The sequence below is a fragment of the Amaranthus tricolor genome, chromosome 3 (assembly GCF_026212465.1).
Source record: "Amaranthus tricolor cultivar Red isolate AtriRed21 chromosome 3, ASM2621246v1, whole genome shotgun sequence".
In the NCBI taxonomy this organism is placed as follows: domain Eukaryota; kingdom Viridiplantae; phylum Streptophyta; class Magnoliopsida; order Caryophyllales; family Amaranthaceae; genus Amaranthus; species Amaranthus tricolor.
In genome coordinates, this window is record NC_080049.1 from 20320085 (window position 1) to 20334523 (window position 14439).

At 34.7% G+C, this 14439-nt stretch overlaps 1 protein-coding gene across 3 annotated transcripts; it reads left to right on the forward strand.

Moving 5' to 3' along the window:
* Positions 1-3359: 3359 nt before the first annotated feature.
* Positions 3360-9657, forward strand: LOC130808749 (protein MID1-COMPLEMENTING ACTIVITY 1-like). 3 transcript variants are annotated; one of them, XM_057674228.1, is made up of 8 exons: positions 3360-3627; positions 4224-4823; positions 6972-7369; positions 8116-8225; positions 8420-8491; positions 8962-9068; positions 9211-9304; positions 9375-9657. In XM_057674228.1, exons 2-8 carry the CDS (start codon positions 4425-4427, stop codon positions 9425-9427), a joined length of 1233 nt encoding a protein of 410 aa, XP_057530211.1. In that variant the 5' UTR covers positions 3360-3627; positions 4224-4424; the 3' UTR covers positions 9428-9657. The 3 variants fall into 3 exon arrangements, with proteins under 3 accessions (XP_057530211.1, XP_057530212.1, XP_057530214.1); XM_057674229.1 differs by lacking the exons at positions 9211-9304; positions 9375-9657 and having other exon boundaries at positions 3362-3627; positions 8876-8985; XM_057674231.1 differs by lacking the exons at positions 9211-9304; positions 9375-9657 and having other exon boundaries at positions 3362-3627; positions 8859-8981.
* Positions 9658-14439: the final 4782 nt, after the last annotated feature.

Consider the following 14439-nt stretch of genomic DNA (forward strand, 5'->3'; position numbering starts at 1 on the left):
TATTCAATATGAGAAAGACTAGGGAGAAAATTACTCTAGAGCGTTAGTTAACGCAGAAGAAAAATTACTCTCCTATATTGACTATCAACAATTAGGAGGGAGTCACAATATTTATCCCCCAAGAATTCTGTGTTGTTAATTATCCCATTAGATATAACTGTATACTAGGGAGAAAATTTACATTAGTAATTACTGGCATCCGTCCACCCATCACTGAACCCTATTATTTATGGGAGGGAGGATGGTCGTGTAGGATGAGCAAGAGGAACCCAAAGTGTCAATCGTGCTAGTAATATCCTTAAATAAACTAAATTAAAAACTCAAACGCAATCACTAATTGATTTAATTTCAGATTAGTATAACTAGGGAACCTGAATGAAGGTAAAGGCTTCTATAAATGAGATATAGGAAAAATATGTCCTAGTGAAAATTGATCCTAAACCTTTCAAAAGCAACGACCTAGAGAAGAGAACACCACAAATGTTGGTCCATACAGAAAGTGATAATGAAGTGTTTTTGGTTAAAAAACAGATAAGACCGTTAAGATTGAGAAGGAGCTGGACCCAGAAAAGCGGATTACTTAGTCCAATTGTTAAGAAACTATGCAAATCTCTTTGCATTCTTAGCAGTTAAAATGCCATGGATTGATCCATCAAAAATGACACACAAGCTCATTATCTTGGAGGATATAAATCAATAAAAAAAAAATAATAGTAATTTTGATCTAAATAACGACAAATTCTTAGAAGAAGAAGTCAAAAAACTATTAGAGGCAAATTCATCGAACCATGTATGTATCTAGAATGGTTAGCTAATGTGATCTTGGTGAAGAAGGCCCAACCCAAGAAATGGATACTGTGTAATGATTTCATAACCTTAACAAATGTTATTCAAAGGATATTTACCTTTTGCACAAAATTGATCAGCTAGTTGATTGTACAGCAGGTTATGCAATTCTATGTTGCATAGACGCATTCTTCGGATACCATCAGATGTTTATAGTTCTACGTACCAGACTCATGGATAAAATCTTTGCTTTTTAGAGGGGAAGAAGTTTAGAAGTGTATGTTGATGATTTTACGGTCAAAAGCAAAAATGAGGAATAAATGAGAAGCACAACATGAAAGTTAACCCCAAGGAATATGTCTTTGAGAATAAATAAGTGTAATTTCTATGGTTCTTCGCATGTCAAAAAGGGATTGATGCTAATCTAGAAAATTCCAAGCTGTGTTAGATCTGACTTAACATTATTGTAAGAAAGGCATGATAAAGCTAATTAAGAGGATGACACCAATATCCAGGTATGTTGTCCACACCACAGAGAAAACTCTTCTATTTTCTAAAGTACCAAGGAGCAACAAAAGAATTTAGCTGTGGAAAGGAACAACAAAAAGCTTTTAAGACATTGCCTACCTTGGCACGTCCTATGGTGGTTGAAACCCTATATTTATATGTTGCAGCCAGCCAGACAATGATTAGCATTGTCTTGATTAGAGAGGAAAACCAAATACAACTACTAATTTATTTTGTCAGCAAGACTTCTGAATGTAGAAAATTGGTGCATAATGATTGTAAAGATGGTTTTTGTAGTAGTTATTGCAACTCAAAAGCTCCAGCCATTCTTTGATGCTCACCAAGTGGTCGTTTTATTAGTTCTTCCACTAAAAACAGGCTTAATAATATCAATAGATATGACAAGCTGACCAAATGCATGAGTGTCAAATATGAACCCTAAACAGCTATCAAGGAGTAAGCCTTTGTAGATGTTTTTGCAGAATGGGCACCCACAACTCCTATTAATGGTCCGATTTAGCAACATCAAACAAATGACTTGTCTAGAGCTGTTTGGGAGGATGATTAGTCTTGAGATCTCTAGAAGAAAAGACAATCGAGTATTCTTTGAATCTCCAATTCAAAGGTATTAACAACAAATTCGAATATGAAGCTATAAAGATGGGTAGCAACTATGTGAGACACTTGAAGCCAAACATACGAACCACAAACGGATTTACAACTCGTTGTGAATAAAATTTTTAGGGAGTATAAGGTTAAAGAGGTCAAAATGCAGAAGTATATAACAAAAGTCAAAAAAGTTATATCTGAATTTTAATCCTTCCAAACTGAAAGGCTTTCTATATCACAAATTGTGCAAGTTGATATTCTTTCGAAACAAGGGAGTGCAAGCATTTAGGATCTAAAGATATTAGTTCTAATAACGAATGAGTGTCATTAATGAAATGCAACCTCCATCTTTCGAATTAACAAGGAAGACATCCTAGTTAGATCGAATGATCAACATCATAGGTTTCCAATATAAGCAAAGGATTTTATGCAAACCCAAATATTAACAAATCCAATCTTCTAATATGAGAAACAAAGATAACAAAAGAATGCTTTAAACTTGGTATGCTTGAAAAAATACTTTACTGAAGTCATGTATGTCTCTAGTTTTATCTATGAAATTGTTAATTAGAGTTGCAAAAATGAAATAAAATGAGAGTTCGTTGGTGTACAAAAGAATGGTATCATATCCACGCTAGATAGAAATATAGAATTGTTTAAGTTTACAAAGTGAAGAATAGCTAATACATAAGATCAGAACATTTGGATAAACTTATCCCCCGTTGTTGAAGGCAAAGTGAAGATACTTTACCTGAGCTTATAAAGACTATCACAAGTCATTTCTAAATTCATTTCGAAATCATGATGTGTCTCCTTCCGCTTAATTTGGCTCATAGTAACTATTTGATAGTGTTGTTGATCACGTGGGAGTAGAAGTAGCCTTTCTTTTATTTGCTTAGTTCTCTTATTGATTTTGCCACCTTATTAAATTTCTTGGTGGCTTTTTTCAAGAAGAAAGATATAATTATGGTATTTGACAATTAAAGAACTAAAGATATAATTTGAAAGATTAAGCGACTATTATCTAATTAAAGGAATAATTGCTTAATAAAAGAGAGTAATAAGTAAGAGTATTAAAGAGTAATAAGTAAGAGTATTAAAGAGTAATAAGAGATGAGTTGGTGATGGGAAGAACAAAAATCATCCCATATATATAAGGATGCATCATGCATGCAACGACTAGCTTTTAAACTGTTCCACTGAATTGTCAACCAAACCACCCGGTACGATTCGTCCAATCTAACAGTTCCCAGTTTGATTTTTGTCATCAATTTGACAATTCTACATAATGAATATTGAAACTATTTAGACCCACAGTTCAAACCATTTCGACACCAATTTTAAAAATTCTCTGTTGACCTGTAACCCGCTCATGGCCATCACTACTTGTGACTACCCTTCAAAGTTGACTCTTTTGGAGTAATAAAAAAGGTAGGACATTTCAGTAAATGCAAAACAAGACAATGTCAAAAAACCACTATAATCACCATTCACCCCCTGTAAACTCCACTAAAATCCATGCTTGTCTGGCATGGTGTTCACAGCACAACACAAATACCCCATCCTCACCCATTCACCAAACAACAAAAACAAACTCTGCAAATTTTTGCACAAATTTCACAACCAAACCATTGAAGAACAAATCCCATAAAAAGAAAAAATGCAAATGTGAAGATGATCACTCCATTTCAGAGCAGACTCTTGTGAGTCGTGTCATGACAAATAGTAAGTTATTATTCTCAAATCAAACTCTCAGAAACTTTTTTTTACTTCCCTCAAAACAATGCCCTTCTCAAATTCTCACTCACAAACTTCTGTGGCTGCCATTTTCACTTTTCTCTTTTCTTTTTTTTCCAGTTTTCCAGAAAAATTAATTTTTAAACCTTTTTAGTACTGCTATATGCAATTTTTTAAGGCCTATATACAGTTAATTAATTTTTAATTACACTTTACTTATACTAATCCGAATGTTTTATGACTAAAATTTTTTATGGTAAAAATGAAAAACAGTAGACATAAATGGTGCAATTCGTGGATTTTTGTATTTGATTTTTGATTATGTGAAGATTTAATTGTGGGTAAGGGTTTCCTTTTTCTGTGATTTTTAGTACTTTTTCTTCTATCCATTTATTTTCCATTTATTTTCTCTTAGATTTAATTATAAATTCTGACTTCTAGTTGAAATTTAAATCTTTTCTTTTTCTTCTTTGACTTGATTTAGTTGCATTTTCCATTTGCATTAATATGGAGAAAATGCGGAAAATGACTGAGTAGTTTAACAACATAAATTACAATTTTTGACAATTTTATTTCTATTTCAGGTAATTGACTTGCTGCTGAATGCAAGTATGAGAATTTGAAGATCCATTTAGAAAAAACCCTTTGATTTCCCTCAAACAAGTTCAAATTTTGTTGGGTTTTCCAAAGATTTGAGAATGTTCAGCAAATGGGTTTATTGAACATAATTGGCATTCATTATTAAAGTTGGTTTTCTGATTGGATAGTAAGCTTGAGATTAAGATATGGATCACTTAGGAGAATTAGCAACAATTGCTCAATTAACTGGGCTTGATGCTGGGAAATTAATTGGATTAATAGTGCAAGCAGCCAATACAGCCAGAATGCATAAGAAGAATTGCAGGCAATTAGCTAATCACTTGAAGCTGATTGGCAATTTGCTAGAGCAATTAAAGATCTCAGAGCTCAAGAGGTACCCAGAAACTCGGGAACCTCTTGAGCAGCTTGAGGATGCTCTTAGGAGGTCTTATATTTTGGTCCATAGTTGTCAAGATAAAAGCTATCTTTACTTGCTTGCAATGGGGTGGAACATTGTTTATCAATTTAGGAAGGCTCAGAACGAGATCGATCGTTATTTGAAGCTCGTACCACTTATCACGCTCGTTGATAATGCCAGAGTTAGGGTAAAATTATAATCTCAATTATGCTTTCAGATTTTGTTTTGGTTATGAATTTGTGATGTTAATCATGTTCATCATTGTTAATAGTGTTGCATGTGAAAAGAAAATATGGTATGATTGTTTGTAGGTTGGGATTGAAATGAGTTAGTTGGAATGATACTGTTATGTTGATTATGCTATATCAATTTCTGTATAAAGCACTTTAGATTTGGTTGGTGGTTGTTTTTGGTGATGATTTTGGACTCTTATGTGGTTAGAATGTTATTTTAGAGCATTTAGGAATTTGTTCACTTAATTATTTGGTATGATATTTCTATGCGCTGCCTGACTGTCTCAATTTTGTGTAGTTGGACTGTCACCTGGATGCAAGGAGTTGGTATGAAGTTGCATGTAAGCGGTAGGGTAGGGTTCGTGTTCGGGTCATATATAAATAGTAAACAAGTTGAAATTCACAACCCAAACCTGATCTGTTACAAAACCTGATTTGACCCACTTAACCCGTCTAGGGTTAATTGTTTATTTTTCAATTCTATGATAAATAGGATAATATTAAATAAATTAATTTTAGGTTATACTGATTGATTTGACTCGAAATCAACTCGTATAATTAAATGAGTTACATGGGTTTGTTTCAGCTTAAAATATTTGACCTTAACCTAACCCATAAACAGATCATGTCAGGTTGACCCATTTAATTAAGTGGGTCAAAAATCTCAACTCAAAACCTACTTGTTTCAGGTTAGGTTCAGGTTGGGATAGCAAGTCGGGTAAGCTTTTGCCACACTGCATATCTATCATGGAGACTACTTCTATTCTTATATTCAATGTTAGTCCATGTAGCTGTATACGCGCGTATCTATGTCTGTACTCCCCTTGGAATACTGTTCTCACTTTGAGATGGTTGCCTTTGCTTTAACACGCAACATTTTTTCTTAGCTTTTTCATGGTTTTTGGGCTATCCAAAATTTGATATTGACTTCTTGAATAATCCAGCATGTTCCTTCACCTTGCTAGTTATTAAGAAACCAGTGTTGATGTTCTGTGAACTAAATGCTAGTTATTGCTTTCTATTCTTGTATAATACTGCATATCTTAACATATCAAAGGAGATGTTAGATGTCTGAAAATTATACTATTTGTATATTTCCTACTCTTCTAATATGCAAGTTATAGTGAAACCCATGTGCTTTATATTTTTTTTATAACAGTCTGAGTTGGAATTTAATTGCTAATTTATTTTACTAGATTTTGACTTCCTACTTGTGTAATGAGGTCTTGGTAAACTTGGAAAGAATCATGATCCAAGATCGGCTCTGTGATTATTGCGAGAAACTCTTTTGTAGGAGGCCATGTAAAAAATATCCCATAAGTTGTGCTTAATGAGCTAACATCTATTTGACTCCATGGGGCTTGTTTTTTGTTAGTTGAAAGTTACTTGATGACTTACTGATGGACTAAAATTGTCAAAGGGTAACTGTCTAATTCTTTTGACAGTAATAGAATCTTTATTTGAAACCTTTACAATCTGTTTCAGTCGATTTCCTGGTTTCTCACTTCAGTTCGAGTAGTTCTATGTAAGCCATGACACAATGCTGCTATAGAAGGGCTTGATTCAAGGCAGCTGTCTAATGTACTACATTGTTCCCATCTTTGGTTCACAAATAAATGGTTCTACTTCAGTCTGCAAATGCTGGATTTTCAACCCTTTTGCACTAGTTGATTATGACACTTAGAGGCCTTCAAAACATACCAGATGACTTGATATTCATCCTTTTAACCGACCCGAAATACCTGACCCGAAATCAACCCGATGACCCGAATGAACACCTCTAAATTGACATTAGTGAATCTTTTTCTTCCAACTTCTTCAACAATATCAATCCATTCATTAAATTCTAATATGAACATGAATAGTGTCAGGTTGAGATCTTTGGTGGTGCAAGTAAATTTTTGGATGACTATCTTGTTATAGTGTTATTTATATGTTATTAGTAGTTCAAATTGATGCCTGATGGCTTTCCCTTTCATCCTTGTGATAGAGGTTCGATTCTCACCACTTGAAGAATTCATTCCTTCTACCTCTTACCTGTAGGTGTTCTCTAACCTACCCCGAATTTGAAAAAAATTGACTTATATGCTACTTATTGGCAGGAAAAGCTGGAAGTCATTGAAATGGATCAACGTGAATATACTCTAGATGAAGAGGACCAGAAAGTGCAGCAAGTGATTCTGAAACCTGATCCTTGTGAAACTGATACTGTGGTGCTAAAAAAGACTCTTTCTTGTTCATACCCAAAGTGTTCCTTTGATGAAGCACTTAGAAAAGAGAATGAAAAGCTTCGTATGGAACTCCAACGTTCACAGGCTAATTTGGATGTCAATCAGTGTGAAGTCATCCAGCGCTTGCTTGATGTGACTCAGACTGCAGCCGCTGTCTGTGAAACAGAAAAGAGCGCATCTGTGAAAAGCTCAAGTACAACCCAGCCTTCTTATACTGATGTAAAATACTCATATGATGAAAGTTCACCCAAGAAAAGTAATATGTCCAGGTACATCTAAAACACAAGAGGGACATGTAATCCTTGACCTCGAATTGTTAAATATAATCTATGTTGCATGGACTTGGGTACTGATGTCGGATATTGGTACGTTTCCAAGTGTCGGATATGTCTAAATATCCTATTTTACGCCCAAAATGAAGTGTCTAGATGCCATACCAATGTCCGAGCATCAAGGATCGGACACGGGTACGTGAAGCAAAATGAAGAGTTCGAGTAACATAAAGTATAATCTTAAGAAAAGCTGGATTTCCCTCATCACTTTCTCGTATTTCTAATCTTTATGTTTGTTTAGGACTAAATCCTTGAGAAATATGAAGGCACGTAATTTAGTCATGTTGTGTTTTAAGTTTCATTTTTTACTTGAAATTTCAAAGCAGGGATGAAGGCTGAGATTTTTACTCTCAATGCTATATTACATACAAGATGGCCTTCTTAATGTAGTTTATCGAGAGTAAAATACAGCTTGTAAGATTAAGGTTGAGTACATCTAACCTTTCCAAATCCCGCCCAGTCTAGAGGCACTATCTGGCATTGGGATCAGGGAATGATGTTGTGGTTGCTATAAAATTTGCTTTATTATTTAACAAGGGGATAACTATGCAATTTGGATGGCAGAGCAGCTCATTGTTTTAATTTGCACTTGCATTATGTCATAAATCATGATTAGACTTTCCCACCCGTTTACTCATCTAATTTGATAGCTACAAGTGCCTGATGTTTTTTCAAATTCGCAGGACTACCTCTACAGTTTCTTCGGGGCGGGATCTATTGTCAAAGCAAGGATCATATCACCATGATGAGTGGCATACTGATTTGCTGGACTGTTGTTCAGAACCTTGTCTCTGTATGTATCATGTATACATGTTTTGCTTTTGTTTGGTTATTCATGAAGTAGGAGTGCTACTTGCCTATTTTAGCTCCATCAAAATAGTTATGAACTTCTGATTTTATTTTATTTTATTTTTTTGATTATTTAAAAAAAAAATTTCCATGTTTGGTAGTCAACTTTAATATAACATGTAACTTTTTCATATGTAGGTCTAAAGACTCTCTTCTGTCCTTGTGGTACATTGGCAAAAATCTCGACTGTGGCAAACAATAAACACATGTGTAAGTATCATTGCAATTGTATGAGACATAATGCTTGAAGCATCCTGTCCATATAGGCTAGTTAAGCCAATATTCTTGTTTTGAGGATCTTACAAATCAATTGGATGTCTCCATTGATAGTAAATCGTCATTTATCCAAAATTCCGTCAGCTGTTCACTCTTCTGTTCCATAACTATGATGTCGAATATTGTCGATCCACAAAATCTCTTGGCCTTTATGCTGCCTTATTATGTTGATAACTGTTGCAACATAAATCGTAGCGACGATTAGTTGAGGTCTTGAGGACTCTAAATTTGTTGTTCTTAACGCTGCCCATGATTTGTTTTATGCTCTTATCAATGCTCCTCTATTCTTTGCATGATGAAGAATATTGATTTTTCTAGAAGGTGGGTGATGTTCGGGGAATCTGTTTTAAATTTCGATGATCAATCTGGAGGCTCACTATGAATTTTAACCGTGTTATCAACAGCTTCTGCTGAAACCTGTAACGACTTGGTGGCCTATTCCTTGATACTCTCTTGCTGTTGCTATACATGTTGCATCAGGGGAAAGCTGCGCAAGATGCTGAACATTAATGTAAGTTTCCCTTTGTAATTTAATCTTAAAACCATTTTTGTGTTAGAAAAAGTGACAACTTTTTGGACATTGTCTTGATGTCTATTTCTCTACATTTAGAAACAAGCTGTCAAAGCTTAACATCATCCACTTCGTCTCGCAGGGAGGCGCATTTGACGACTTCCTTTCTCATTTCATGTGTTGTTGCTGTGCCCTTGTTCAAGAATGGCGTGAAGTTGAGATTCGTGGAGTTTCTGGTACGTGGACCCATAAATTGTCTTAGTTTCTCTCATTGCGTTTCTCATACTCTCAAGCTTTGCGTCACAGGTCATGGAAAGACGAAGACAAGCCCCCCGACTTCTCAATTCATGGAAATGTGAAATGCAGGTGCCTGGTGGTAGCCTGAAGTACATGCAGGTGTAGTCTGATACAGAGGTGAATTGGTCATATACCTCTGTTATATATAGGTATATATGTACTTACAAGCACTACATGACCTTGAATTACTTTGTGTAAAGTTCAATTTGCTCCAACTTAATTGTGATGATATGAACAAACTTGTCTCAGTTACAATGTGGAAAATAGAGTTACACTATGATTCAATTCCTTCTTTTTTACTTGTTCTTCATAGTTTTGGATGTGTATCTTGTAGAATGACTTTATTATACTCCTAGTCTATAACTAGATAGATTCTTCATAGTAATATCTCCTTAAATTTGTTAAACAAGTTGTATCTTTGTTGTTTCGTTCTAATGATTATTTTCTATATGAAAGCTTAATTTGAAAAAGTGTGCATCGCTTTGCGTCTTATGCGCCGCTCATGCTCAGATCAAAACACTTCAAGCTAGGTGAGGCAAAGCCCACAACAAGAGGTGTGCGCCTTTGGCACCTCGATACGCTTTGGGCTTTGTTCGCTTGATGCGCCTCCTAATTAGATTGGGTAATTAACTTATGTTTGTTTATTTAAAAAAGAATTAAAAAACTCGAAATCCGAATTCACTTGAAAATGAAGTAGAGAAACCGTTGTTTCTTTAACAAAAAAAATAAGGTGAAGAAGAAATATACTTTGAGTATTTTTAATATTCACATTATTATAATTTTGTAGATAATGAATATTTTCAAGCTTGTCCAAGGATTGTCATGTTAGTTTCAAGTAAAATAATTCTAAGCAAAGGCAAAAAAATATTTAATTGCAATTATCATTAATTTACCTTAATCCAAATTAGTTGATATGTAAAATACAACTAGAATTATATAAAAATTTGTATTTCCAATCTTACCCTTAAAATAGGCATGGAATTTTTTATGTGGAGTCTAATACATGTCACAAATGTTTTTCTTTGATATATTATAATTATATACTGTTATGGGGTCAAATAAATAAACCCGTAATTTATTTAGTCAAACCCTAACCACCCAACTCGGTCCAATAACGTTTTAAAATAACTACCCACTACTCACCATAACCTACCACTCACCCATCATACCCATGATTCCCACATTAATTCATCCAACCTCCATTCTACCATTATAAATACATGTTGCATACATCATTTGCACCGAACTAAGTTTATATATTCCTACCAGTACTCCACAAGAAAGACACTGCCCTCCTACTTACAATCTATATTCTTGATCAACTATCCTTCAATTGATCTGAACTCATCCTATAATCCGTTAATCTTGTTTTAATAACACATTCATTAATTATCATATATTCGTTACTTTCGTTTTCCCGATCTGACTTGAGCGTCGGAGGGGTTTTCCGGAAAATCACCCCCCAGACAAGGCTAACGTTGTATTGCAGGATTTGAGGTCTCATCAACGGCAGGATGATAAGCTCTTTCAGCATACTGACAGTTACCCTCGATTACACCTTATATCCAGGTATTTAAATGTCTTTTGCACTTGCTCGTTCCTTCACCGAAACAGTTTGGCGCAGTCTGTGGGGATTACAAACATAAAAGTCGTGTGTCCCTACCGTAATTGCAAATCCAAAATTGTCAAACGCAAAAAAATAATTATTCAACAAAAATCTACTCTTATTCCCAAAGCCATTTGCCTAATTATTATTTCCTAAATCCTGCTACTTGCTGAAAATTGCTCACTGTTTATTCCTTCGAATCCGATCCGCATGTGAACAAAAACTGATGTTCAGTTTCTAAAATAGGAGGATTAAGTTAGGCGTAAATCATTGAAGTTAGTGGGCGGTTATCTATTACCCATTTTCTATTACTTTCCATTAGATGATTTAGTGGAGGTTAATAGATTTTATCTATTACTAATTTGACAAATCCTGGTGATTCATTATTTCTCTATCGTGGTTGACTAAGTTGTACTTGCTCACGTTTGGCTGAGTCCTAATACATTCCTTCACCATCAATGAACATAAATCATCAAATGTTGAAGTTCGGGCTGATGCACTTTCTATAGGCTTATTATATCCATAGAATGTTTCCGAACCAACTTCAACTGACTAAAAAGTTCAGTGCCAATGTTGAAGTTCGGTTTGATGCACATTCTAAAGGATTAGATGACCCGTAGAACGTTTCCAAACTAGCTTCAACTAAGTGGTTTCGGTCTAAAAAAAAAAATCATACTCGGATCCAGGTCTTTCGTTAGATGGTAGTTTCAGAAGCCCTTCTTTACTGTGCCGTATGTGAATACTTCCTTAATTTTTCTCGGCACCCATTATTTTGAGGATTCGGAAATTATTTGTTAATGATGAAGATTTGATTTGAAGATCAATTTGCTATGAGGAAAAGAAGGCTCCCACTCGTGTGTGACCGTCCAGCTCTTCAATTTCACCATTTTTTGTCAACGCCAGCTATGTGACCGTCTAATTAATAAGCTATATATCATCAGCTTTATCAAAATGCCACTTTTTTCTTGCTTGAAAATTTGTAGTTCTCAATTACTACAATATGAGAATAGAGATTGTATTTCTGGGAAATGAGACACAGTATAAAAAATTAGAATAGAGTGATGAATTATTATCTTATACATTGGGATAAATTGAAAGCTGAATTATTCTTGGGCCAACACACTTTACGAGAATTATTATATTGAGAATTTTTGGGTCAAATTATTCCAAATGTTTGTTTCTATTTGTGGATGTAAACGTCCGATCTTATTGCTTTTATTCATCTAATATTAAAGGTCGATTTGATGCAACTTTAAAAGGGTTTAATGACCCGTAGAATATTTTTAAACAAGCTTCAACAAGGAAAATTGCCAAGTATTAAAAAGTTGGACCCTCAAATTGTACTAGCCAAATTAAACCCGAAAAATGGCCGAGTTATCTTTTGGTTAACTGTGACATCGAGGATTCGGATGCGATGACTCGTTTCGTACCATCGTATAGCCTGATTCTCTTGTCTAAGGTTATTATACAAGTTTTGTCTTTTGTCGTATCATCAATTTGTCCGAAATATCAAAAAATCAGACCCCCAAGGGCCTCCAGTAATTTCGCAAAATGGTCTAAGTATTGAGAGTAGCTGAGTTATGCTATGACCGAATCATCGAAGACCTAGTTGAGTAATTGTCATGATGTATTATTATAAACTCGGACCCAAGTTCGGTTTGATTCACCTTCTAATGGGTTATTAGATCCGTAGAACATTTCAAAACTAACTTCAAAATGACTAAAAAATTTAGTCCCAATGTTGAAGTTCGGTTTGATGCACTATCTAGAGAATTAAATGATCCGTAGAACATTTCCAAACTAGCTGCAACCAAGTGCTTTCCGTCGAAAAAATTACTCCAAATATTGCCCAATTCAATGTATTGGTTGGATTTGGGTACGATATGACAGTGGTTCAAACTATCTATATCGGATCCCCGGAAAACTACCTACATTAACTGTATTGGTTGGATCCGAGTACGATCTGACAATAGTTCAAACTATGATTTATAAATCAGATCCCCGGAAAACTACCTATGTTGAATGTAATGGCTGGATCCGCATATGATCTGACAGTGGTTCGAACCATCATGGCCTTCTAATGAAATGCTACATAAAGGATGCAAATCTTTGACTAGTATTGCCAAGTGAAGAATATATTGTATTAATCTAATGATGATTATATGGTTATTCTTACTTTTATTCATCAACATATATCGAGTATTTCGTATTTGTTGTATTTATGGGTCGATGTGGAAAGTGATCAAGTATGATATTGACACATATTAAAAGAATTATTTATTATTTATGCGTGGAAATTCAATACTTCACCATTATTATTCTTAATATATTGGGTCTTACTTATATGTGGTTTTCAATGATGAATGTATAAAGTCATCTGAGCTTTCACCTAGTTTGAAAGTGTTTTTATTATTGAAGTTCCAACACGTGGGCGTTATTTGTCACATTATGGAATCATCTGAGCTTTCAACTTGTTTGAAGTCATATTATTATTAAAGTCCCAACATGTGGGTGTTATTCGTCATATTATGGAATCATCTAAACTTTCAACTAGTTTGAAAGTATATTATTATTAAAGTTCCAAAATTATTGATTTTAGGCGATATTTGTCTAAGCCTTTATCTTAGTTTTCTAACTTTTCACCTAGTTTGAAAGTGGGATCTATGCGAGTATCACCTAGCTTGATAACTCGAACTCTTATTAAGCCCCAAAACGAGTGATTTTGGGCGTTATTTGTCAATATATTCATAGCGAGTATCACCTAGCTTGATAACTTTATCACTTATTAAGTGGACCTATGTCCGATTAGTATATTCATCAATGTTTTCGAAGGATTCACCTAGTTTGATTCCTTATCTAAGTCCCGGATGATTGACGGTTGAGCAAAGCGGACCTATGTCTAATCAGAATATTCATCAATTTTTTCGAAGGATTCACCTAGTATGATTCCTTATCTAAGTCCCGGGTGATTGACGGCTGGGCAATGCGGACCTATGTCCGATCCAAATATTCCTTAAATGCGGACTTATGTCTGATCCGAATATTCATCAATGCTTTCGAAGGATTCATGTAGTATGATTCCTTATCTAAATCCCAGGTGATTGACTGCCAGGCCATATCGTCATATCAAGCTCAAATGTCGAATCATCACATCAGGTTCAAATGCCGAATCATCATATCAGGCTCTAAAGTCGAATAATCAAAAGTGGCCCAAAGGCCAAATATTTATAATTCATGGGGTTTCCACCATCGTGGGCCCATAGAGGCAAGAATTCGAAGTTTATCTTATTCGGACCGTATTGCATGGTTTCTTCCGAATATTTATTTGATTTGCATCACAGGTATGATTTTTTCCGCATAAAGACTGATACCCTCGCTACATTAAATTCCCTCATCTATCGCTCTTCATGCGTGGGGCTAATGTTATGGGGTCAAATAAATAAACTCGTAATTTATTTAGTCAAACCC

Coding starts and splice junctions, on each gene's coding strand:
- LOC130808749 (XM_057674228.1), top strand. CDS start 4,425: ATGGATCACTTAGGAGAATTAGCAACAATTGCTCAATTAACTGGGCTT. Junction 9,069..9,210: donor GCAAGATGCTGAACATTAAT/GTAAGTTTCCCT, acceptor TTCGTCTCGCAG/GGAGGCGCATTTGACGACTT. Junction 9,305..9,374: donor TGAGATTCGTGGAGTTTCTG/GTACGTGGACCC, acceptor TTTGCGTCACAG/GTCATGGAAAGACGAAGACA.